At 40.5% G+C, this 26,953-nt stretch overlaps 2 protein-coding genes across 2 annotated transcripts; both read right to left on the bottom strand.

Annotated features, from left to right (window-relative positions):
- Positions 1–4,960: 4,960 nt before the first annotated feature.
- On the bottom strand, positions 4,961–8,430 carry GDF2 (growth differentiation factor 2). The gene is made up of 2 exons (XM_057400990.1): positions 7,833–8,430; positions 4,961–6,146 (listed from the first exon to the last, which is right to left on the bottom strand). Exons 1-2 carry the CDS (start codon positions 8,176–8,178, stop codon positions 5,206–5,208), a joined length of 1,287 nt encoding a protein of 428 aa, XP_057256973.1. The 5' UTR covers positions 8,179–8,430; the 3' UTR covers positions 4,961–5,205.
- Positions 8,431–13,215: 4,785 nt separating this feature from the next.
- GDF10 (growth differentiation factor 10) lies at positions 13,216–26,579 on the bottom strand. The gene is made up of 3 exons (XM_057401062.1): positions 25,913–26,579; positions 19,520–20,427; positions 13,216–14,245 (listed from the first exon to the last, which is right to left on the bottom strand). Exons 1-3 carry the CDS (start codon positions 26,208–26,210, stop codon positions 14,054–14,056), a joined length of 1,398 nt encoding a protein of 465 aa, XP_057257045.1. The 5' UTR covers positions 26,211–26,579; the 3' UTR covers positions 13,216–14,053.
- Positions 26,580–26,953: the final 374 nt, after the last annotated feature.

The following is a 26,953-nucleotide window of genomic DNA, read 5'->3' as shown; positions in this document are numbered from 1 at the left end:
GTTTTTGTATTTTTTTTGTTTTTTTTTGTTTTTTTTTTTTGTTGTTTTTAAAGGGAAACTGATGTGCAGTCCTTTGAGAATTGGTATATTATGCATTTGTATTGTATAGTCTGTATCCACTAGATCCTACATTTCTGATAGATTTACATGTGTGTTCAGCTTGGTGCACCCGAGTTAGTCCAAAATAAATAGTGAATATTAAATACTGCATCAAGAGCTCTCCTATCCTGAAGTTAGCATCTGAAACAGTGAGAACTGCTGCCATCTATGTCAGAGGATGTACAAACATCCCTTTGTTTAGAGGCCAGGCATCATGTACAGCTGCCACCAAACTGATCTGATTCCTACAGGCTGCGCTGCTGAGGGCCTGACACCTCTGATGACTGGTCAAACGCACGCTGGCGCTGTTGGACCATGCTGACTTTGGATGTAAGTGCCCAGCAGGTCCTGGCAGACCAGTTGTTGGCATCTTAAACTATGTAGGTTGTAAAGAACTAGGTTTCCCCCATTGCTGGATCAGAAATTTTGATTGCCAGCCCAGTACCAAGGCTGTTGGGATATGGCTTGCTCTTGCTGTGCCAGCATCAAGGCTTTTGTGAGGGTTAACAGTGGATCCACTGGGCTCCAGCTAAACCATGCGCCTCAGTGAGGGGACTGACTCAGGGCGCCCCATTTTCCAAAGCTAACACTTAAATCATTCTCCTGTGAAGCTTTAGGCTGAATTATCACTCATGGTCCAGCAGGAGGTCAAAGAGAGAGGACAAAAAAGAAACAGGAGCAGCTCTGAGGCAGCTTGGAGAGATGACACGTTCCAGAGGCAGCCTGGGGGCAGCAGCCAGTGCAGACATGTCAGTGGGGCACTCTGGAGACGCGGTGAGGGCAAAAAAGACAGCCCAGAGAGAGACGGCAAGAGGCACCTATAAACTGAGAGATTTCAAGCTACCATGTAAGGAAGAGTAAGAAAATGTGCGTCGACCCCTCGCGAGTGACGAGCAGAGCGGGAGCAGAAGCACCACACAGCCTGCAGATGGCGCCGAGGCAGCACGGAGCCCCCTCGGGGCCCAGAGGTTGTGCGGCGCGGGCAACCGGCCGGCCCTCACAGCCGCGGCATCGTGGAGGCAGGGCCTAGGGTAAGCACTGAAGGCTGATGAGTGGCCAGAGATGGCTCTGAGGTGGTTTCTAAGCCTCAGTCAGACCAGGGAGGCATGGAGAGGTCTGCAAGTCGGACACCTGCACTTACAACGTTCAGCCTTGCAGGCGGACGGGCAGAGCTCGCCCCTCGTTCTCTGGAGGCTGCGGAGGACCTGCCTTGTTTTTGTCTCTGCTAAACACACAACAACTCGTAGGCTGGGGAGTTAACACAGGGAAAACGGGGGTGGTTATTAGGCAGATGCAATGTCCTGTTAGCTGGCATGTGGAGCTGTTACACTATTAAGGGCAGGGTCTTGCCTCATAGGCATTGTTCATTTACTACTTGTTGGCTTTGCCAGCTTGTTCTCTGTTCCCACCTGTATCCTTCAGTTCTTCTTTGCAGTAATAAAATTCAATCTGGTGCTGCCTATGAGGAGTTATAGCAGGATACTGATATCTCCTGAATCTCACAGTGTGTTCTTGTGTGGACCTACCTGGTGCATGGCCATGCACCTATGTCCATTACCTGTGTGGCAATGGCCAGGCTCTGAGGAGGCTGAAGACAAGAATCAGATGTGGTCTGGGAGCAGCCTAAATTGTTAAAGCACAACTGAAATTAAAGTCTTCTTGAGAGGCAGTCTAAAACCTATTATCCTGAATATCAGGAACTGGCAATTCTAGGTTAACTTTTTCCATATTGTCAGGATCTTTCCAGTCTGAGCAGATACCAGCCGAACACCTCTAGATTCCCTTGAGGCCATTGCTTCTTACCTGTGGAGAAGAATAGTGAACATGGAGATCTTTCTGACTTTTAGTGATCACTGGTGCTGTGTTGTTAAGTGGTAAATTGCACTAGCTGTTCTTCTGTGTTAGGACTTAACCCAGAGCAGTGGATGAGATCAGAGAACTCTGTGCTTGCTGTTTACACAGACAGGGTGGGAAGCTACGAATAGTAACAGCTATACCTCCTGACCAACTTCCACCAACTTACCATGTTTATCTGTTAAGACTGAAGTGCTATAAGGCAGCCTTAAAATTGTCAGAGGAAGATGGTGATTCTGATGTTACAGGGCTGTTACAGCGATAGCTAATGGACCTGAGAAGGAGGGCATGCTCCAGCCATGTTTTTGTGTTAAAACATGCGAGTTTTATTTTAACTGTGCATCTGCTGGACTGTGCAGAAGCCTCAACCTGCTCCTCAGTAGCAGCAAGCTGCTGGTTGATGTTCAGAATCCAATTATGTGAGAGTTTATTTTTCCAGTGTCTGATGGGGCCCATCTTGAAGCAGGGGGCAAGTTGTTTTCCTGCTCTTTGCAACCTATATACTCTCTAGCATATTGGCAACCTGGCTGATTTGTTGCACCCCAAAGCATCTGAAACATGAGGGAGCTTTAGCAATTTTTTTTAAATTGAATGTTCAAAACTACATAAATCAAGCTGCTAAATTTACAATGTGAAACCAAACATCAGTTTGATACGCACTCCAGACATGCTGTAGGTAGCATCTGTAGTCAGTACTGGGTTCTTATTTCTTCTTGACCTTGAGCTACACCCTATGGAAAAATTCATGTTTCATTTTAGTATTGTACCAACCAAAATGTTAAGCCTATGGAAATGTGATCATTAAAGCTGGCTGGAAGAGCAATCAATTTCTTTTGGTTGAAATACAAAAGTGACTTGTAGTCCAGTTTTGGGACAAGATCTGAAAAGCTTATCTGGCATTCTTATAGCCTAGCTAGGATCTGAGTTTTTGAGCCAAAAAATGGCTTTGTTTTTGTGTTGTTTGTTTTGGTTTGTTTGTTTGTCTTTTTCTTTCTCCTCCAAGTAGGCTTGGGAAGCAAAGACCAACGTTTGACTTCAGATTGTAAAAGCAAAACAAAGCAAAAAAAAAATTTGATTATTCAGAATTTCTCTCCCTGAGGATGTGGGAACTGTTCTGTCTCCTTCCCCACTTTTTCATTTAAGTATGAACAAAGTCCTGTATTCAGTGAAGTCAAAATATGACTAGGACCTTATGTTTAGATGACTTAAGGACACACAGCTGCAATTACCTTGAGACGTGGGTGAATAACTTTTCTCATGTGATCACACCAAGTGCTTGTTTGGTAGTTTCTTTTACTTGATTAAGAGAAGTTGAGAGTATCATGGGTTTAGGAGACAGGAACAAAACAGGATGAGAATACAGGGGGTTCCAAGAGAAGTAAGACATAACAGTGGTTGTAAAATGACAGAAGCCGCTGGGGAGTAGTAAAATGAGAGGATTGCCTTGAGAAGCTTAAGAGGTTAATGACATACAGCTATGAGTGGATGGAGTTTGCATGGACCCCTTTACTGATCTCAGATCTGATCCAGTTGCAGCCCAGTTCTAAAGGAAAAGCCTGTAAATCAGTACAAGAATTCTGGTGAATCGTGCTATGTGCTCATGGTTTGTGATGTAACCAGCAGTTCTTGATGGAATTACAACTGCCCTGCTCACACTCACCTGCTATTTGCTCTGTATTAAGTTATCAATAGTAAATAAACTGTATTAGATTTCAAGCTGACCTGTTCATGCCAAATGAATTTGCCTTGCCCACAGGCTGCCCTAATTTAAAACATGTGGATCGATTTAAATCCTGTTGCTTCCATACATTAAGCTACTGTTTAGATTTTTGCCTCATCAATATTCTTTGCCATTTTTAAATGGATATTTAGTTTGCTGTGGGCTTGGATCAAAAGTGTTCTCCGATAGTGGTTTCTTTGTTTTTGTTTTTGGTTGGTTGGTTGGTTTGGGGTTTTTGGTGTGGAAGGTGATGGAGGAGTAGAAATGAGGTGGATTATGGTGTCGTTATACCGCACGTACACCCATCACCTGAAACCAAGAGAAGACATTATGTTTGTTCTTTAACATGCAAACCCTTCATTATAATCAAAGGAAGTTTAATTGCCAGAAAGATGGGCTCCTTGTTCAGTGAAAATGCAACTGAAGTCATGAGAGCTGTTGTATGATAGTATATTTCCCATACAGCAGTATAAGTCTCATAGAACACAGAAGTTTTCAGGTTTTCCCAGGTTTCTAAGGGGTGAATTTATATGTAAAATAGAATTTCCCAGAAGAATAAATTTTAAAAAATCAGAGACTTATGTCAGACTCCAAAGAACATATTTAGGCTTCTAAATAAGTAGCCTGGGCTTTTCAAAAGTGTTGAGCTCTGCCAGCCCCCACTACTGTTAGGATACAGCTTCTAAGATATAGGCTGATCGTCATTAGACTGCATGTTCTTGCAAAGAAATACTAAGAATATGCAGTAGGTCAAAGTGTCTTCTTATCTTTGTACAGAGATAAGGGTTGCTGTTCCTTGTAGGAAACAGTGTCTTAGAAGCGGAAGGCTGCACTTCTTATCATTCAAGTATGTGCCATAAGGGGGTAAAAATAGGGACATTGAGGATAAGAAAGTTGAAACCAAGGCACCTGCTACCCACAGAAGGAAATTTGGGAATGAAATATGGCTGAGAATCTCTTCTCTTTTGAATACTTCAGATCTTCACTTATAGGAGTAAATATTTGCCTGTAAAAGCCTGTGAGATTATTGATGTGAGAAAAGGCTTGCAGGATTTAGACTTCTGACTTTATCACGCCGACTAAATTCCATTTACTGAGTTTTACAGAAGTTGAAAATGTCAGAGTTGGCTGAACAAATTCGGTTTCAATACCTATTAGACATTTACAGGACATCGTAAATCCCCGGTGAGAATCCTTTTGTTTGTGACCTAAACAGAACTGCTCAAACAGAAAAGTTGAAATAAGGTATTCAAATTGTATCACTGTTGCCAAATAATGCACAATTCATTCAATCTCACAATACTTTAATCCAGTATTCACTTTGCCGTGATATATATAATGCAGGCTATTTACAATGATTGCCATTCTTTAAATGCCAGTTTTCCTTTGAAACAAGCAGCAACAGCAACAACCAGGCCCATACCCTGCTCCAAGCATTGTTTGCAAGGATTTTCATTTGTATCACTAATGTACAGATTTACACATAACAGAAAAAGTGAGTATTCTTATTCTTAGAGATTCTGCTTTGTATACTACCTGCAGCCACATTCTGCCACTTTCATCCCTTCATAGTTGTATATCAAAGTGGGCACACCAGCATCATCCTTATAAAGAATGGAGATTGAATCCAGTTTGGTTGGAACACAACAGGCCTTGGAAGCTTTCTTTGGGTTTTGGAGGTGCACCAGCGTTTGGACAATAGCATGTTTCGTTGGGGTAACATTATCTGTCAGAGGGAAGAAACAACCTCCTTTACACTCAAAAGCCTCATAATCTTTCGGTGCAATGATCCAGGAATCCCAGCCAATCTCCTCAAAATTGACATGGAGGGAAGTTCTCCGGCAGTGGTTGGCTCCGATGCTTCTCTTGGTTCTGGAGGAATGCTGGTGGTGCCCAGTGATGGCCTTTTCCTCTCCCTGTTCTAGCTCTTCAGATGAAGTGTTGTTCTTCCCTAGTTTCTTCAGCACACTTTCTTGTTCATGAACAATCATCTCCCGGAGCTCCACTTTGGTCTCTTTTGTCCCATTGTTACGGTCATTGGAGAACACTATTAACAGGGGCAGATTTTTTGTATCAGGGTTAACACTGATAGCTGGCTTTCCACAAGTGAAACCACCCAGAGCCTTATTCTCTATAACAACCTCTAGCTTGTTTTTAGTTTTCAGTTTGTCTGCCCTGACCCATCTTTTCACAGCGCTGGACACTTCAAATATCTTCCAACCACATTCCTGAATATTGTGGGAGACAAGGAAAGATTTGGTACTTTCTTTGTTTTCCCAGTGGTCACCACCTAGAACATCATAAATGACCATGTTGCCTTCCAGCTTAGAGAGAGAGACAAATTCCCTGTGACAGGAGATATATATTCTCAGTTCAGCTCTGGTGATTTCCTCATATCGTGGAATAGAGATGTTGAAGAGCAAGATGTGCTTCTGAAATGGATTTTCTTTTGGTGAAGCTAAAGAAATAACATCTGCAATAGGAAATGAAAATGTGGTTACAGTGCTTTTCTGACTGTCTAACTAACTTGCTTTTAGAAGACTCAGGATGTATTTTGGAGTTGCAAAAAGAGCTTGGCTATCCAGTGCTAAAAAAGCAAAATAAAATACCATCCTCTGGCTGTGTTTCAAGGGCAGAGAATGGAAAGAAGAAATGGAGGTCCCTGGTGTTGGTAATGTTTTCACCAAGATTGCACAGTCAGATGAGTATGAGGAGAGGAGCATAAGAGTCTGCCTAATGATGCTCATTAATATTAAGTACATAAATAAGGCATCTGGGGAGTGTTCAGATTTAGCGATTTCCTAAGAGATTTTTACAGAAAGAATTCCTGAAAAACCCTATGAATTTCCTTATCATCCTGCAATGGGATATACTGCCCTCCTGATACAGAGAAGTATTCTATGTATTTATGTGTCTCTAAGAACTAGCTGTGCTGAGGCTTTTGTTGTCTTCAGATAACTTTGAAAGCATATCGGATTACTGGGAGTTTGGGGATATAAAAAAGGTTTTGAAAATTCTGAATTGAAGCTTCAGGGTGTGTCTAAGTTGGGACTTGGTGAGAAACAGCTTTTCTTGTTCAGGTCCCAGTCCGTTCCAGGCTGGACACACTGAGCTAGTGTGGTTTTGTTTGTGGTTGTTTTTTTCCTGCAAAATTGTATGCAGTACCATCAACTCTGCCTTGGGAGGGGCAGATACTTGGGTGGACGATCAGTAGTGTTTAAAAGTCATCACTGACTGATGTCTATTTGATGGTCAATGTAAAATAAGTACTCAGTCATGACTGGGCTTTAGAGCAGTTTTAATCGGCTAATGTTGATATTTCTTCACAGTGTTTACCTACTAAAACAGTCAGAGAAGAGAGTGAGATATGGAGCCTATAATCTAGCTCATTCTGTTAAGTCTTCTTTCCATTTCAGAGCTAGGGGCACTAATTTAGGAATTTGAAGTTCTCCCTAGTTCTGTTACTTCTGTATGTCTGTTTTCATATAAACAGAAGCTTTATTTCTCCCTATCTCATTTTTATCCCAAGAATTGCATTTATTTCTTTTTTTACTTCTTCCTTTGATGGAGCTTTGAAAAGTCTATTTAATGTTACACAGATAGAGATCTTGATTTTTTTTTCTTTTTGATTAACACAAGCTTGACTACCCATTTCCATACAAATCTTTCCCTCTAACTCAAAATTTTGGGGGAGCACTGCTGTTCCCTGTTTGGATCCCTGGACACATTTCTTGGTTGGCTGCTGTGTTTTTTAAAGAAGGGCCCACCTGAGAGAAGAGCTCTCTAGCATGGATATCTCAAATATAGATGATAAAAAATTTGCATTCTAACATTAAAACTCAGCTCCAACTATCTAGTTTTGAGAAACATTATTCAAGTAAACCCTCTTACTCAGTACATCATCTCAGTTGATGCATTTGAGAAAAGAGTATTGCACAGTAAAAATATCAAAGAAGAAAATGAAAGGTAATTGTATTTTTTAAAGACTGAAAAAACCCTACAGATCAAGAGTACAATCCAAAATTTTAATCTATTTTATTTCTAAATAATCGGTGGAAGTTTGGCACTCAGTTCCCTCTGAATATCAAAAGAATCTGAGTGCCTCCTGTCCATGTAATTCTTTAAAAATTCTAGTCCACATATTTAGGGCTTTTCCTACCTTCAGTACTGAAGCTCCTCACAATATTGGATGCAGGGATGGAGGACTTGTCTGCAGTATATCTGTTGTATAAATCAATCATGAACTGTGGTGGTTCTTCTTTGGTCTTCACTTGTGAGGGGACTTTTGACAAATTCAAACTCCTTAGTAAATCCATCTTCATATTCTCCAGGAAAGATTTAAAGTCGAAATGAGTCTCACCTTCGACTTCCTCAGGATCATGAAAGTGTGCATCAGACTTTCCCATAACTGGTAACTTGTTCCAGTCTTCCAAAGGCTTACCTCTTGTCAAACAGGCAATGATGTTGAAAACAGACAGTGCAGCTAATACCCCCAAATAATGCATTTCTTCTATATTTACTTTCTTGTGGAGAGACAAAAGGATAAGGGTATTTTAGCTGTTTAAAAGTCTTGTTTCATTACAGACAGAGGAAAGGAGATGGAAGGCAAACAACTGGAATACCCTTTGCAAATCACTTTCTTGTGTTCTTTTTGCAGTCTGCTTCAAACCGCAGCCTCTTGTCAGTTGTCAAGCAGATTGGTTGTACACTTGCCCTTATCAGAGTCATTGATGCCATGCTTCAGCTTCTGTTATCTAGCAAAGCTCTTAGTTAATGAAGATTCTGTAAACATCTGACAAACACATGTGGCTGGTGGGAAGGACATTGTATATTGTAAAGAATCCACATTTCACTTTAGGGTCATCATTGCTTAATTACACTCTTCTATCACTTCCTTGCCAAACAGAGAGAATATTTGTTAGGGATGTGGAAAATTATACTGTTTTCATCACTACTAGAAAATAGTGATCTAGAAAAAACCCACTCTATTAGCTATTAGTAAATGACATCTCACAAATCTTTATTACAATCCCTTCACATGCTATCAGAGATTCCTTGATCATTTGATGGAGATTTGTGATTCTGCAAGACGTGATCTCATGACAGTACAAACAACCTTAAAACTTCTTCCCGTTTATCAGCCAAGAGCAATTATCTGTACACAGTGAAATATCTGTTTTGTGTCAAGTTCTCTTCATGGTGTTTGCAGGCTTGTCCATTTTCAGTTTGATTCCTTTGGAGTATGGGAATTTAGTCTTGTTTTTATAGTATCTTATGTAATATATTTCTTAGATTCTTGATGGTCAATCCAGTCCAAGAACAACCAGTCATTATTTTAGTGACCTTCTCAGGCCACATGGAAAGTAAAAGGTCTCTGTGAAGATACAGATTATCTAGGAAGATACTGTTATCCATGATAAGGATGGGCCAAGGCAAAAATACGAGACTTATGATAGAATTTTTCATTATACAGAAGAAAAAACTCTAGCTTATTTGTAAACAAAAATGTCACTTGCTGTTTACCTTAATGAATGCATTAGGATTCAATCTAATGATACATGTGTTATCTGTACTATTAATGTATCATTTTTCCTAAGCACAACTCAATCCATGCTGTTACATGTGTCATAAAGTCTAAATAGTATTATGAGCTTTTACATTACAAAAATCTCATTGCAAAGATTTTGTCCTTTCTGCCATTGTTCTGTAGCTTTCTAGCAGTGCATACGCAGCATTTAAAGTGATCCCAGACTTCTCAATTACTCGCTTTATGTGTCTGTTCAAGTGTCACCTTCCAGTATCTGAAGGGGGCCTTTAAGGATGCTGGGGAGGGACTCTTCATTAGGGTCTATAGTGATAGGACAAGGGGTAATGAGTTAAAACTTAAACAGGGGAAGTTTAAATTGGATATAAGGAGAAAGTTCTTTACTGTAAGGGAGGTGAGGCACTGGAATGGGTGGCCCAAGGAAGTTGTGAATGCTCCATCCCTGGTGGTGTTCAAGGCCAGGTTGGACAAAGCCTTGGGCGACATGGTTTAGTGTGAGGTGTCCCTGCCCATGGCAGGGGGGTTGGAACTAGATGATCTTAAGGTCCTTTCCAACCCTAGCTATTCTATGATTGTATGATTTAGCATTGGTCCTGGTCTCCTGTATATTTTGCTCAAGGCCTTTGTGTTTCCTACCTGTGTGCAGAGCACAATTTCTTGTGTTTGGTTAAAACATAACTTCTTATGCATCTCCAGAATTTATCTGAAGATGTCAAAGAATCAAAGATTTTTTCAATTTTTGTAGCACTTACTCTAAAAGGTTATCACTTGTACTTAAAACCCCCACAGTGCTCCATTTATTATTTCATTGTGCCTGGTTTCACCTTCTAGACATGAGTTCATGTAGCTTTCTGGCTGGCTTAAGGAGTCCCACAGCACTGGAATTTTTTCTCCGTCAGAGTACTTGTACAGTGTAATCAAGCTCCTTCTCAGTTTGCTTTCTGATAAAATAAACAGATTGCGTTTTTTAGACACATTATAAGACATTTGCTCTAACTGTTTTTGTTTCCTTTCTGTGTCTCTTTCAGAGTTTGAATGTCTTTTTGAAATGGTGGACACTGGGGCTCTACATATTTTCCTAGTGGCAGTCCACCAGTGCCACATGCAGAAATAAAATCTCCATTCCTTATGTGGTTCACTGCTCCAGTGTGTATCTTTTCAAAGCTTTTATTAGCTCTCTTTACATAGCATCACCCTGGATGCTTATAAGCTGCCATAAATCCATGATATCCACAAAAAATGTTTGAAGACTTATGGCTTTCAAGGATGCAGTCTTTTATGCAGCAGGCGAAGCTTCCACTCCTTGTGCTTAGGTACCAAGTTCTGCATCTGTCTACCTTAAAACGAGTTTTGATTACATAAAGTGCAGCTAGATCAGCTTTGCAGAAACTTTACAATGAAGAGTTTCATTCAGTGGCAATTCCTTTTGAAAGCTGCTCTTTGAGGTTGGTCAGTGAGACAGTTGTTAAGTCATGTGATACAAATATATTAATATCGTCCAATGGTTTCTTTTAATTATGCAGCCTTGTGCAAGTGAGTTGGACTACTCCACAAAACCCTAGGTACATTCTAGCTGTTGCTATTACCTCTGGCAATTAAACTGTGCTGGGTAGTATCAGCTGTTCTCTGCTTTTAGCTGTCTTTAACCATCTCATATTAATATATCCTCAATTCTTCTAGGTTTAGTTAGTGGAATTATCTTGACCTGCTATCTTAAGTGTTTGTCAATAGTGATGTTCTCTAGAAATTTACATGTTCTTTGGAATGGTTTATAGGATGTTCATAGAAATCAAAAGATCTGTTGGAACCAAGAAAGTAAAGGGATCAGTGTCTTCCAGTAGCACCTGACTGCATTTGTGCTGTTCAAACGCAAAGTTTCCTTCTCTAGAGGAAGATCAGATGCACAGATGCCAAAACCCCAGAAACCAGTGTCTTAAACCACTAAATGAATAGCTATTTAAGAACTTGTTCACATTAGACAATTAACTGGTACAGGTGAACCTCAAATGAAATAAACTTTACTAATAAGAGAATTGTATTGCTTGTGTAGTAATGGTATGCCTTGAGAGCTATGCCACTTACAGGTATCATTTTGTTTTGCCAATCCTAAATTACATAGTTTTGTGAACAAACCTTTAAATGCAGACTAAACCTGTCAGGGTGTTACAGGCATCCTGATAAGTATAGGAGTAGCATTTTCTCTTATGTCCCATAGACCTTATAACAGATCATAGGATGGTATCTCTTTCCTAATTGCTTATATCAGTACACCTTAGAAAGAAAGTTTGTACCCAAGGAGTAGTTGAAGATGTAGAAAAGATTCCTTAAGGAAAACAAAATGCAATAGATAAGAACATAAACACAACAGGCTAGTATGTTATGCTGTTCAGAGTTGGTGCTAAATGGGAGCAAGTCTAGACCTACAAAAAAGAGTAGATTTTCATAGAGAACAGGAATGACAATGACTTAAGATATTTTGAAAAGTTTTATGCTTATGGCTGTTCGTAGGGATAAATGATGGATTTCTCAGAACTTTTCAATATTTCTTTATGCCTTAGGATTAGTTTGTCAGCTGTAGTTGATTTTCTCATGATTTATAGAAACACAAGATCCTACATTTTTAAGGGAGATTTCTAACAGCAACAGTTTACAAATGTTTTCCCAGTAGTTTCAGTGTAAATCACTCTAGTACTCTGGAAGAAGAAGAAATGCCTAGCTGGATCCATGATCTTCTGTCAGTCATAACTGGCAGTCACTACAAGGTGCCTTAGAACTATCTACTTCTTATTGAGAGCTGTTTAGGAGGAACTAGCAAGAACCGCTGTTGAGTGTAACCTTGCAGAGACTTCCATACACACTAAATCTTGCTTTTATGTAAGTTAGCAGGCAGTACCACATTTACACACTCCTGTTGTCTTGGGAGTCTGTACCACATGAGTATGGAATACTGGTGGCAGAAGTCACCTAGCATCTTAGCAGCTTTCCATTTAGGCAGTCATCAGAAGTTAGTGTGTGTAGTATCCTTCCCTAAAAATATACAGCTCTTAATGGGATAAGAATTGCAGAAGGTTAGGCTGTCTCTTGAGGAGGAAACACTCTGTATCTTAAACTCTGCTACCTCACAGACTTCAGAAGTTTCTTCTGCTCCTGGTCTGCCTGTGCTACTGTACAGCAGCTGGGTGAAAATGGAGTATGCGGCAAGTGTGTCCTGGCATGCAGGGACACTGAGAAATAGGATTGACAGGCACAGTAGTGGAATGTCAGCTCTTAAAGGAGTGCTGCAGTTAAAAGGGCTACCATAAATCTATCAACAGAGTATTGTACAGGAGTTAGAGGGATGCAGAGACTTTATTTCTACAAAGACTTCTAACAGAACCACTGCCAAATATTGTGTCCTATTTTGATGTGCATTGTTGGAAAGGAAGGTTAATGAAAGTTCTGGAAAGAGTTCAGAAAAGAGCTGTGAGAAATTGTTTTGAGGCTTAGAATAAGAAATCAAAGTATCTGTTTAAAATCCTAGCCAAAATGTAATTTGACTCTGCCCTATATACTAAAAATACACAGTGAAAGTGTTTTGGATAATAGATAAAAGGGATCTAATAAAATAGGTTACAGTAAGATCCAGTGAAGTAAAGCTGAAGCTCAGCAAATTCAGGATTAAGCCACTGCATATGAACAAAGAGCACTAACTTTTGGAACAACTACTTGTAGTCCAGTAGATATATTCTGTCACATGAAATCTTTAAAGCCAAATTTATGCATGTTTTTCAAAGATATTCCCAAGCTCCAAACAGAAGTTCCATAATGCGTGGTGCAGAAACTACTGAGCAAGGTTCTTTGATCTATTCTGTGCAGGAGGTCATTTTAAATGATCATAGTATTCCCTTCTGTCTTTAATCTATTGAGGTGCATTATGATGAGCTTAACATGTATTTACATGTTTCCATCTAATTAAGAGAACATAACAGAGTGCATTTAGAGAAAGAAAATTCAACTATTTTTAGATACTACTGTACCTTTAATTTATTAGCTTTTGTTAAAAGCATGTAACAATCTAGAGGATATAAAGTATAATTTACAAAAATATAAATCTTGGTTATTTTTTTTTTAGTATTTCAACATATTACTATATAGTATGTGTTACTTAGGGAATACGTTTAACAACCCAAAATGATCCAACAAACCAAAAGTGTGGGATATCACATGTCTTTTGTAGACCAAATTATGTATTAGGGAAGGGTAACCAAAAGTGGCTATATTAACATACTGTTTATATGAAAGCTTATGCAGTGCACTGTACTTGAATCCTGAAGAAACTATACATTTTAAGCCCTTTATTACAGCATTTTCAGTATAAATATGCACATTAAGAGCATGAGTGTTTTAGGCAAAAGGTTTTGATTTGTGTACAATAGTGATAGTCTAAAAGAAGCCTGACTTTGCAAGTTCACTTCCCATCTTCTTGGTTAACTGAAAAGATAAAATAGTAAAAAAAGAAAAAGAAAGCATATAAAATGTATTTTAGTCCTTTGATTATAGAAAACTTTACACTTAAATTTCTTGCTAAACTCCAGGTTTCTTGGCTAGGTGGGTTAGGAAAATACGTGTGAAAGTACTGAGTACCTGGAAAATGAATATGAAAGAAAAATGATGACAGTAAAACATATCCTTCCAGGTGAGCATGTGGATCATTTTAGTATCTCTGCATGCTCTGTGTAGAGAACTGTAGGCTTGCATTCATTCAACAGCACAAGTGTATTCTTTTCCTGTTTACAACGTTCCCACTCTAGTCGGGCAGGATGTCCAGGTCTTCTTAAAGATGTGTTTGTATGAACTTATCGGCAGGCGCAAGTTTCAACTGACATATTGGGATACACCTTTAAAACAACATTTTTGTTCTCATCTAAGAACAGGACACTGAGTGAGCTCATTTTGTCAGGGACACAGCAGGGTTCTGGGATGCCAGGAATGATTCCTACTGCTTTTACGATGCTCTGTATTGTAGCATGATTTGATGGCCGGACAATCTGGAACAGAGAAAGAAATAGTTATCATTTCATTTATGAACAGTCACTTTCAGAGGTAGACTTGGAATATGACACCAATTATGCTGTTTTGTTTCTCAAGAAAAGTGAATATATGTGACTGAGTCACAGGGCCATGAAGCAAAGTCAGTCTTACACTTCCAGCTTTCTTGTGGAGAGTGTATTCAAGAGATAATTTGTGTCCCTTATGCTGCCTTCCACAAATACCAGAGGAGGGCACTGGTGGCACAGCTAGCCTCAGTCGCCTGAAGCAAGAATGTCCTTGACTGCACCTACAGGATGCTGGAGGCAGGCACGCAGCAGAAAAGGACTAAGATGGGAATGCTTCTCAGTCATAAGATGTTATCTTTTGTTTTCTTAACCTCTTGTCAGACTTGGAAAATTGGCTACTGTAAGTATTTCCAAAATAACCATGCCTATGTTCCAGTATTTCTTCTCATCTACACTAACCTGGAATTAGTTACTTTTTCCAAGAGTAATTACTCTCTTTTAAAGAGTGCTCCAGAAGTAGTGTCCACAGGGAGGAGTTAGTCTAAATAGTCGAACGACCTGACAGGGCCAGAAGATCATAACCCCACGACAAACTAGTACTTCGTCCCTGTAGTCTTTGCTTCCCTCTGCCTTCCTCACCAGGCTTCCCCACTCCCCTGAGCTATCCTCAAAGTGGAGAAGAAAACAAAAGGCTGGGAAGGTAGGAAATGTTTGAAGTGAGTTTTCATGACAGCTTTACATCTACATATTTTTCAGGGTACTGAGCCACAATTTTATATAATAATTTTATATACTAAACCGTATACTGTTTAGTAGTTAAAAATAAATTTTAATTTTAATTTTTTTTTTTGCTTTTATTCACAAGCTATACTTGACCCTTATAGTCTGAGGAACAGAGGAGTACTGGACAGTTTTCACCACTTCTGTTGCTTGAGGGACATACAGTCAAGCGGAGGTTTACTAGTGACAGAGTGACAGCCTTCCTTTGCCACTTTCTCAGCATAACATGGAATGCATATGCTCCAGTTATATGAGGTGATGGTATGGCATGCAACCCATCACTGAGGCTGAAGCTTCAGTGACTCCTGTTCAACTGTCATGTTTGAATACAGTCCCAGCAAATGCGAACAGTAAGAGTAGGAAAAACGTGTTAGTACTATCAGGCTTTTGCTACAGTTTCACAGGTTTTCTGCACAGATCTGGTATATGTGGTACATGAAATCTTTCATCATCATCGTCATAGCTGAATATTGGGTGGAAAATGACATCTGTGGGAAAACAAGTAGGGACTTTGCACACCTCCACGTGGAAGCAGATGCTTCAAGTGAGAATAATTAATGTCTCCCATATCTTCTTTATTTTTCAAATAATAATTGGGTATATGCAAAATGTGATTTTTCATTTCAACATGAAAAGTTATGTAGACCATGAGTGTAACAAATTATGATATATTATGATAATTCAGTTTTGATACATTTGCTTTAAGTGTAACATATCAGATCATAGAATCATAGAATCATATTAATTGCTATTAAGGGTTTTAGATTTTCCTTGACTAAAGCAACCTCATTTGAGCCATTACAAGGAAGAACTGTGAAATTTATCCTTGATCCTTCAGGGCTTCAAGACAGCATCCTTATAACCAAGTCCCAACAAGTGACCACTCCTGGAAAGTGCCTTTCTGTAATTAGCATATGTTGGCATAATTAGCAACAACTTGCTCTCTCATGCTGCCCTTCATCTTTAGATTTCAAAGCTGTCTGCAGACAAGCAGCGGTGAATTAGTCTCCTAGATGCTTTTGTGAAGTAGAAGTAAGCTTCTACCCACATTGGCCATGTCAGAAAATCTGGATAGCAAGAGAGAGACAGATGTAGCTTTCTTGTGTTTAAGCAGCTGCAGTTTAGAAATTCAAAGAACTAGAGTTTCTAGAATTCAGTTCTTACTTTACCCTTTATGAATAACCTCCTGAAGTATTCCTAGCACCTTTATTATTTCATATTGTTTCTTGAAATAGTCACAGATGTGCTACTGAAACAGAATTTGTTGACCCCATACAGCAGATAGCAATCATTGCCTGTAGTGCCAGTTACTGACTCACAGGATCCTACTAGGATCTTCTCCAGCTATGCAGTCTCTAATATCTACAAGGAACAAATAGATGTGAGCAGTCTAGTGTGAACAGCTGCCCACCAAGACAACAGCAGGTGTATACACTATGCACAAAAATTCTTACAGAGAAAAATACTTACTATGGACTATTACTCCATGCAGAATATGGCTGCCTGAGCCCTACATCCACAGAACCAGCAGAGCCAGACAGCACACCAATCCCACAGCCAGCCAGGCTCTGAATTTTCCAGCCATTCTGGAAACCTGGCAGGACTGTTCAGTGATCGTGGGCTAGGCTTCACATTTATCCTTTGTACTGATGTGCTAACATGGAAAGCTTGAAATAATGAGTTAAATGCCCAGTAGCAGTGGCACTGGGGAAATGCTACTGCTTTAAATGCTGGCTGCTAAGTTATGTACAGCAGGCCAGGTTCTGCTCATGCTTAACCTCTAGGACATTTCCAGCTCAGGAACATTTTGAGCCTGAGAAAGTTGAATGATGGTGATGAGGCCAAAAAGCAATTGAACAGCAGGTTTGAAATACTTTAGACCCTCCCCTTCTGCCTGGCTTACACACCTTTTAAAGTCTGTTTTATCATGAATTTGCCCCTCAACACCCTTTTCCCCCCACTATCTTAATAAGCAGTACTTAGCTTCAGGAAAGTTTTGTTTTCAGGTTTGAATTCAATTCTTAAAATGAAACTCATGAACTGATACAGCTACAAGAATGAAATCAAGAGAATTCTAGTTACTGTACACCAGAGAAAGGATATGTTCCCGTCTACGTCTACCACACGAAAGACTAGCATTTGATTTGGCAAATGCAACAGTGCAATCAGTCATGATTAACCATATAAACCAGTCTTCCCTCTCACAGTTCAGGGAGTAAGAACTTCAGCAGTAAAGTAGGTGAACTTGCTATGACAAGATTTGTACCAGAGCTGTTTTGTATCTAGATCAAGAATTGTGGTTATTAAAGTAGATGTGCAGAGTAATAATGCACTGATACTTTAAAGAAATAATTAAACCATGTGATGATTCTCAATATACCAGGTATATTTCTATCTCCACAGTTCTAAAAGAGTATCTTGGAAGCCTGTTGTCCATCACAGGTTGACCATGCAGACCAACTGAATAGCCTTAATCTTTGGATTAGGATCCTAAATCAAAGCCTTTGATTTAGGAGTGCCAATATCATATGTATACTTTCCTTGCTTAGGGATTATATGCAAGAACAAAAACTATTTTGTCCTCTATAGTACTTAGCAATTCTTATGCTCTGACCTGGAGTTTGAATCATGCTGATGTCCTAGTTATTTCTGTTCATTTGAAAACAGTCATTTTACAGGTTACAACTATGAATCTGCCTCTTCTTTTTTTTTAACCTCCACTTATTAATATAAAGCTAACAAAAAGTAGACCTCTTCCAAATTAAACCCAATCAAAGAGTGTGTCAAACCAAAAAATCCCCCAATCTACATATCTGTGATTTGGTTTTAAATTTCTGGTTGGTTTTGTCTTTTTTTTTTTTTTTGGCACCAAGATGTTAGTGCACTCATATCCATTTACCTAGAAAACAATCATCAAAATGAAAATGAAACTGTTTTTTTTACAAGGGAATCTTTATTCTATAGCAAGTATACTATTTCTAGATAAGATGTCAAGCCTATTTAACTATTTCAGCTAGGAATGGATCCACTGTCTTTTGCTTCTTTCACTTTTTGTGTCATGCCGCTTTGCTCAAAGGAAGCCAGATGCATTAAGTGTAGGTTTTGGGGTTTGTTTTGCTTTGGTATGTATGAATGGTGCATTAGACTGTGGTTCTGTGGCAGAGGACCCATATTCCCAGGCTGTATTTTGTTCTGGATAAGTTGAATGGTGATTGTGTTGCACGATCTCTTTATATTATAACAAAAAAGTGAAGTTGCACGTGAGCCTGTGCATGCTTTAATTTTTACCAGACCATGTATCAATTTATGTGTACATGGTTCAGCATTGGCCAGCTACACAAGAACATGTGATCAGATTTGTACACCCTTACAGTGATGTCTGGATTTCCACTGTTCCTGGACTTAAAATAGCCTGAATATCTACTCTTCCTGAAATCATACTACCTATTTCAACAAGAACACACGTCAGTCTCCCTGTATGTAAAGTAGGGTAGAGTCCAGTCTCAAAGCTCTGAAATTCTCTCCTGTAAAGTACTATACATTATTTATGTTCTGAGTGACGGCATGCAAAAATGTTAGTAAAATAAATAACGAAGCCACTTGTAGGTAGAACTGCAAAATATTTACAGTTTCTAAACATGCAGGTTATGCAGTACTTTAAATCCTCCCCTCCCCCAGTACTTGAAAGCACTATCAAATGCCAGTAATTCTTGTGCTACATAGGATTGCCAGGATTTCTACTTCATGCCATAGAGCAAGTGAGTGGGAGTGGGCCAAACTGAAATTCCATTGGAGCAGGAGTTCATGTTTGCCTCTCTATTAACAAATTTCACACTGCTTCTATAAGAGGAATTCAGTATGCTAATTTTAGAGTGTTACAGACAGCTATGTGGCATTTCCTGACACATAAAATAAATCGATGTTTTTGTTCCAGGAGGATTGTCTTGAAAATTTAGTAAAATAAAGAAACACCAGAGAATTCTGAGACACTATCAGCTTAACCACTATTACTATTTTCAAAGTGACAAGCAGTTTCTTAAAAATACCTCAGTGTCACTACTCTGCATTTTTCTCCTGAGGTACTACCAGGGGAATTCAGAAACACTCTGACAGAGTAGTTTGTTTATTATTAGCATTTAATACTTTATACTTATGCTACCACAACAGAGTAGTTTGATGGTTTACTGTGTGTAACTATATTGTAATAAGATGCATAAATCTTCATGTTATGGTTTCAAGATACAAGATGAGGAATCATGAGATAAACCTGAGACATTTTTCTTATTCTTCAGATAACTTGGGATCTTTTTGCACTCATAAATACATCAATGAAAATGATACTGTTTAAATTATTTAGGCTCAACAAGGCAACAGAAAGAATAAAAGAGATAAAATCTAAAGGAAAATCTAACTAAAGGAGTAGTTGGATAAGCAGTACAGTAGATCTACTGTTTGTAAGCTGACAGAAACAAAAAAGCATACTACCTTGGGCATTGGAAATTCACATGCCCCTGCACAGTAGTAGGCATCAAATGATTTGGGAGATATGATCCATTCATTCCAGCCAATGTCAGCAAAGTCAACTTTCATGTATCTTCTTGAACAAATCCTTGGCTCATTCCATTGTTTTCGCCTTGCTTTCTTCATTGTTTTCTCATCAAAATTTAGCACCTGAGACTTTGTAAGTGTTTCTGTATTTTCTTGCCCTTTTCTCCTTCGGTCTTTGCGTGAAGCTTTTGGTTTCAAGGATTTGTAAGCATTCTCCCATATGTCATGTTTGTTATATTTATTGTTGTTATAATCTACTTCTGGCAACTCATTGTTCTGAATAGAGCTAGAGAGGTATGTATCCCTCCTCACTCGAGTATCAGTAGAAGCATTAGGGGATAGATTTGGGTCCCCATCATTGGAAGGGGATGGATCATAACGCTGTAGGGTGACTGCCACACTGTTAGGTTCAGAGATTGCAAGATCATTGGCATAAACTAGTATATAAGGTAAATGACTGGCAACCTGTTCGGGGAAGTCCTTGTGTTTCTCTCCAGAATCAAGCTCAGCGCAGAGAATGAGCTCTCCAGCCCGTTTTGATTCTTTTATGATCTGTGAAATGTCCTTTGCATGCCAAGCTCCTCGCCTTTGAAGAAACATGGTGATGTTCCCTTTCACTAGTCCATAGGCAGAATTCTGGTGAATGCTTTGGAAGATGAGGTTGAGCCGCAGGATCGAAGGCAGGTGAAAAAGGCGGCAGGATGAGTTCTTGGATCTCTTACAAAACACTTCCTGGTGCCGAGGGCGCTTGTCAGCATAGAAGTGAAAGGTGGCAGCAAGGATCATCTCTGAATCCTGCATGGATGACAGATTGAAGCAGTACGAGGGCTTCTGGGCCAAGAATTCTACAAAAAATCAAGGAAAACATGGATAAATACCTGAGAGCAAAAAACACAGGGAAACATTTATTACTTATAAGTGAATTAACAAATTTTGCTTTTCACTTACCCACTTCAAATCAGTTCATATAGTGAGCTTGTCACTTCAGCTTAAAACCATGGTGAATAAGTGGAGGAAAAAACCCTAAAAATATTTAATAGCAATATTACAATAACATCTGGACTGTCCAACACACCAGCCACCTGTTGTTTACATTAGGGATAAAAGTCTTCACAGAGATTTCCAGTTTTAGACTTCCTCTCATTCAGCCAGTCAGGAAAAGCAATCCTTGATTCTGTTTCTTTTATAACAAAGTCAAGCTCAGAGAAGCTTTCAGATTTGTTAGTGGCAGAGCTCAGAATGGTACCCTACTCAGTACACTAGTTGAAAACAAGTTCTACAGTTAATAGTCAAGATGAGCCAATCTAAAGATGACTGCAAAGATTCCTGAAAGATCTCTGGGTGCTTACTGTGTGGTAATATGAAGTTCATCATCTGTAAATAGTGCACAAGAGACGTTTCACAAGGAGGCTGGAAGTAAGCAGTACAACACATTTTGAAGGCTATTACTCTTAGGAGCAATCCTCCTTTTCAGAGTGTGTCATGAAGGAGCTTTGTTTTCAAGCACTGTGAAACCTACTTGGTTCCTAAGACTTGTGTTTTGATCTGCTTGGCAACTACTGTTGAATAGGAGGTGACTCTTAAAATTCAAACTCCATTTGGCGTAACTTCTTTATCTAGTTGAACAAGTTCTGCTCAGGTTACATCTCTACCCTCCTCTCAAGGAAGATGAGCAATTGTTTACACCACATTTATTTAAACAGTAGAAACCTAAGAGATAACATGTGTTAACATGCAATCCCAGGATCAAAAGACCATGCCTCCACAGTCTATCATGGTGAAAAGTTGCCTTTCTTTATTTTATTTTATTTTTTTCCTTAAACTAGCTCAAGAATATACAGAAAAGTGATGGCAGAACCAAGAAGTGATGCTTCTTCTTCCAAGCTCAGACTGGTACTTGGAATGCATCAAAGGACTACAGTAGGTAAGTTCGCATCTTTACTTAACCCAAGAGGGCAAACCTTCTGGCATCTCTTTTTGATATACCTGGAAATTCTCTGGCAGCAGGGAGAAAAAAGGGACAAACCCAACAAACACAGCAGACAGTCTTCACAGAAACACTTAGGTTTGTTTTTTGATGCACTGGGCATGATGAGCCACAGAAATTCTGGCAAGAACAGAAAGGCAGTACTATTAATTTCCACCTGTCAGAATGTTCTTCCTTTTAAGAAAGGTTTCATTTAAAAGGTAGAAATTGATACTGCTATGTCTCACTAAATTGGTGCTTGCTATCTTCCAGTTCATGCTGCACAGAACCATCATTTGAACTAAATCACAGCAGGTTAGGATGCTCATTAATCCCAGGCCCACATAGTCTGAAAGTACGCATGTTCAAGTATGCAGTTTCTGTCTACACCATGTGTAATTTTTTCCTGATGCAATAAAGTGAAAAAGTATTCTGTGATGAGAAACTCTTTGTTTCTGTCAATTCAGGACAGGATTCCTATCAGTAAACTTCTAATCAACGCTAGTCTTATGTACAGATGCTCATACTATGAAAAAACTTAAAAGTTTAGATTCTTTTAAAGTCTTTGAAGCATAGAAACTTCACAAAGCTGCTAGCCTATTTTTCAGACCAAGGAAGTAGTAGAATTGTAGTAATTCCTGTACAACAACACATGGTTATCAAAGTTTGCTCATCTCAGAAGGCATATTTTTCTAAAATGGAAGTCCATCCACTGCTTCTCGCCACCTGAGCTGTGTACAGTTTAATTTTTTAATACTTTCTTTTAGTAGTGGAATGATCCTAGCACCATCAGTTCTATAGTTATGACTGTGAAGCATATGCATTGCTGGGCTAAAGGCATTTCAAATGCCAGTTTCCCAGGGTTTCAGATCAGAATGTAAACTTGCAGTGATAGCTCAGAGAAGGTGCATTTTAATTCTTCTAAATTAATTCTGCATTCTGGAGTGAACAAATCCTCTCAAAAGTCAAAATTATTTGTAGAATAGGACAAGAATCTGAATCTGCAGCTACTGAAGCCTGGAAGTACAGGCTGTTCAGGAATTGGGAATCAAATTTGGGGTGGAGCATAGTCATATTTATCATACTGCATCAGATGTCTCAGGCTTTTACCAGCCTGTCAACCAAGCATTGTTACATTTTCCAGCTCTACTCTGGGTTGAACTGTGCTAGCTGTGTACATTAAGTTTAATAATATTTTACTGATTGTATCAGTAAAATCACTGATCACTGTAGATAGCTTCAAGTTAGGAATACAGGCAAGATGTGTGGAGCATACACACAAGAGACTGGTAGAGGAAAAAAACAAGGCAAGTGGCCAAGGAAAGAAAATATTAGCCTTTAGTATGTGATCCACATAGGAGAATGTTGCATTGCAGTAAGCCAAGATTGGCAAAACAGATTTACATGATATTTATGGTAATACATTTGTGAGAAAGATATATGCAGAGAACCTAATTTAATGTGATGTGTATTAAGCTATGAAATTATGTTAAAGTAAGGCTCTAGAGGCCAGAATTACAGTTTCCTGGATAATCTTGATTTGGTTTTCTTGCACATATGCATTATGATATAGACTTAATTAAACATCTGCTATTTTCTGTTATTCACCACAGCCTTTGCTTCATTTAGCACAGAGGATGGATACAAACTCTGTGCTAAATGAAACAAAGGCTTTGGTTGGGGAAATGAGCCTGAGCTGCAAAAGTCCATTTATGGGGAATTTTCATGGCCTAGGCAGCAGATTACTTCCATGAACACAAACACCCTCCAGTAGCAGCAACCTAAGTGAGGTAGGACAATCATGGAATCATAGACTGGTTAGAGTTGGAAAAGACCTTAAAAATCATTTAGTTTCAACCCCCCTGCCTCAGGAAGGGACACCTTCTACTACCTTCATATTCCACCTTTGCTCACAAAGCACTTACGACTTGACTGTGTAGCTACCTTCAGCCAATTGGTGCTGTTTTCTAAAGCTACAAATTTCCCTGGAAACTGGAAAGCACCTACTGAAAAAAAAGGGGCTGAGAAATTATTTCACAGACTGTCTCTCAGTTCTTTGTCAGAGACATAATAAACTCTTGCAAACACGCATAGAGGTGAGCTAAGAGAAGGTGATCAGATGTTTGTGAAGCACCCTTTCTGAAGTGATAAATACTGCTAAAGAAACGTGAAGAAGTTGTATCTGGAACATGTGCAAATAGCACATGCATATATATAGCAGGTGCCTCACATAGAATATGGAGAAATATCACATATTCAGTAACCCAGTCAACACCATCTACACACTGCAAGGCATATATAGGATGGCAATATAACTTTGTAGTTGAGGAGACCTCAATAATGCATAAGACAAAGGAGCAAACTAAGTCTGGGCTGACATTTTGTGCCTCTGGAGCCCTCCTGTTCACAGTTGTAACTAACACTGGTGCTTGTGTGTCCCCTAACAAAGACCTTCAAGCTGTGGGGTAGGAATAGAAGGTTACAGACTTTCTGAAAGGTACATGTGTAAAAAAAAAAAGAAAAAGAAGTAAGTCCATTGCTTAGAATAAGGAAAAGGAAACTATTGTAGGTGTAGTCTGTTCTGCTTATCTCAGTGGTATTAGAATTCTCATCTGTATTTTATAAAGAACAGACCCTCTGCATGTCTTGTTAGATAAAACATGACAATTTGTTCTTTCAGAAGAAAGCACTAGAACTTCTTGGGGGAGATAAATTAAGACATTCTGCCAGATACGGCTCTTCTCCCCTCCCTCTCTTGTCATTCTATAGTTCATTTCAGACTGTTCATCACTAGGTTGATGAATTACAAAGAAATACAATTTATTGTTATAACAAAGGAACATTGCAGAGGAGTTTCTGCTTTCATGCCATGTCACTGGGGAGGGGTGGGATCCAGTAGATAAAATACACAGATGGGACACTAGGGCTTTGGACATGTGTGTGCTTTATTTCCATTATGTGGAAAGACAAGTTACTTCCAGGCATCTCTGGCTTGGTTTCATGATCTGACAGATGAGCAAAATAATACTGGTTTGTAATTGATCAGTACAGTCTATTTTAGTGTTTTAAACCAGAATTTAAACCGCTTGGATGCAAGTAACTTGTTCAGCAGATCAACTGAAAAATTAAGAAGGAATATAGTGCAATTCTTGCGTTCGTCCCAAATCACTCTTGTGGTCCAGGTCCTTACTTGGGTAGCAGCCAGTATCAGCAGCTCAGTACACAGAGAAATAAGAGTGGTAGCAGGAGGTCATGCAATAACCACCCACAATGGAAGTTCCTTCCCAACCCCTCTTAGCAGCTGCTAGCTAATGAGCTAGAGCATGACTATATATTTCTCTCCCAAATGCCTGCAGTTGTTGTTTTCTAAACATTTTCATTACCCTTCAATGGGATCTCCCCCTTCCTGAATATGATTATTTTTAATGTTACATTTAACATAGGGTAGAAATTAAGTTGGGGGTGCTCTAGAGAATATGATTTATTTTGCAATGGCATAGTAGCATCAACCACTGAATGCTGCATTGTATTCTATGTATGAAACAAATGTAGGCAAACTAGACAAACTCACAAAAGCGAATTTTGAATGCATCTATCAGATATGCCTATTACAAAATACATATTTCTGGCAGTGTAACAAAAATTATATTCTAGAAATTGATATAATTCTTTAAAGAGTGAAGTTGTCAGCTGTATTCTGTAAGAGTTAATCAAAGAAAGAAGAGGTTTTCCAGAAAAGATAGTTTGGGTTTCCTTAGCACAGGATAACCACGTAAAACTCTTCTTTATTACTTTGAAGGAAGACTGGGATAAGGAAAGTGAAGTTTTGACAGAGCGTGTGTGCTCTTCCACCTTCCCCATCAACTTAAGCAAAGCTGGGGAAAGGGAGATCAGACATGCGTCTTTCCAGGTCTGGGCAGTGCCTCGGATGCAGAGACCTGAGTAGTTCTGGGCGGCCCCGCAGGCGGCACTCTTCGACAGAGCCGGCGAGCCTGCGGGAGGAGCGGACCTGCCGCTGGAGCACTCGCGGCTACGTGGGTGCTCAGTACTTCTGAAGAGGTCTTGAGACCCACGCGATCTGCGCTGGGAACAGCCCTTCTTTTGCCGATGGTCTGCATCCACAGCAACCGCAGCTCTGAAGGGACATAATTCTTGCAGATTCTCTTGGGAAAGGGAAGGGAGGCGGGGAGGTGGGAAGCAGCCCGCAGAGCAGAGAGCAGATACCAGGTCCGAGTAGTTAGCAAGGATCCCCCCAGCGTGACACCCCGTGCAGTCAGTGACAACCTCGGCGCAAATCCGTCACTGTAACGCGAAAGAGGAGCGAGGGCTCCAGCGGTGCCCCCCCCGCGCCCGGCCCGTCTTACCCGGCTTGGCTTTGAAGCTCCGCACAGTGTTGCCATCGCCGGGCCGGCTCCCTTCGCGGTTGTACTTCTCGTAGAGTTTAAGCATGTGGACAGCTACCACGTCCTGAGCGATGCCTCCCAGCGCAGGGGGCGGCGAGGAGCCCCAAGGGGGGTCACTGCCGCGGGAGGGCCAGTCCCGGGGGGCTGGCGGCGAGACGGGGCAGGCGGGCTGGCTGCTGGCGCCCTCCCTCGCAGGCGAGTGGCAGCCCACATGGACCAGGGCCCACAGCAGGAGGCAGCAGGTCAGGCGGCTGGCCATCGGCGGGGCGGATGCTGCTGGGCGCCGGGCACGGAGCGGCGGCGGCTCGGGCGCTGACTGCGTCTGGGTCTCCCGGTTGGCCCTGCCGCACCGGGGCGAGGGGGCGGCGGGGACAGGCAGAAAGGGAGGAGAGAGGGTGAGGGCGGCTCCCCCCCCTCCCTGCCGGTGATGCCGCCTCCGCCGGGCCAATCCCCGGGCCCGGGGGTGAGGAGGTGCGGGCCGGGGGTGCCGGTGCGGGGAGACTCGCAGGAAGGGACGCTGCGTTACTCCAGTGTAGGGCTTCACTGCTCTTTAAAGCGTAGCGGGGAAAGCATCTAAATTAATCAGCGCACAGTCGCTGATTGGAGACATATGTCACCGTCGCCGCTGTGGCAGAGAGCGCTGCGGCAGGACGGTTACCTTGGCTGCCTGCTCCAGCAGGGGTTGCGGGGGGGAGTGGGCATGTCTTGAAAATTACTTCTAAGATACAGAAACAGATAAGAAGCGGGCAGGCAGGCGGTGGGAAAGGGCGGGTGGGTGGCGGGACATCATGAGAAGGGAAGGGTGTGCACGTAAGTGCGAAAAGAAGTGTAAGAGTCTTTTTCTGTTCCGATCGGCAGAGGTGACGGTGCTGTCTTGGAAAGGCAACGCTGTAAATAGTGTTTGTTTCAATGATCCCGGAGAAAATAGAAGTACCCGGTGCGTCCAGACTCTGGAAGACCCGGTGTGAACTAGGCAGTAGTGTAACAAGGGTCACTGATAAT

This window comes from Pezoporus wallicus, unplaced genomic scaffold (genome assembly GCF_028554395.1).
Source record: "Pezoporus wallicus isolate ANWC-B61680 ecotype Strahan unplaced genomic scaffold, APGP_CSIRO_Pwel_v1 contig_5524, whole genome shotgun sequence".
Classification (NCBI taxonomy): domain Eukaryota; kingdom Metazoa; phylum Chordata; class Aves; order Psittaciformes; family Psittacidae; genus Pezoporus; species Pezoporus wallicus.
This window is presented reverse-complemented; position numbering and strand designations above follow the sequence as displayed.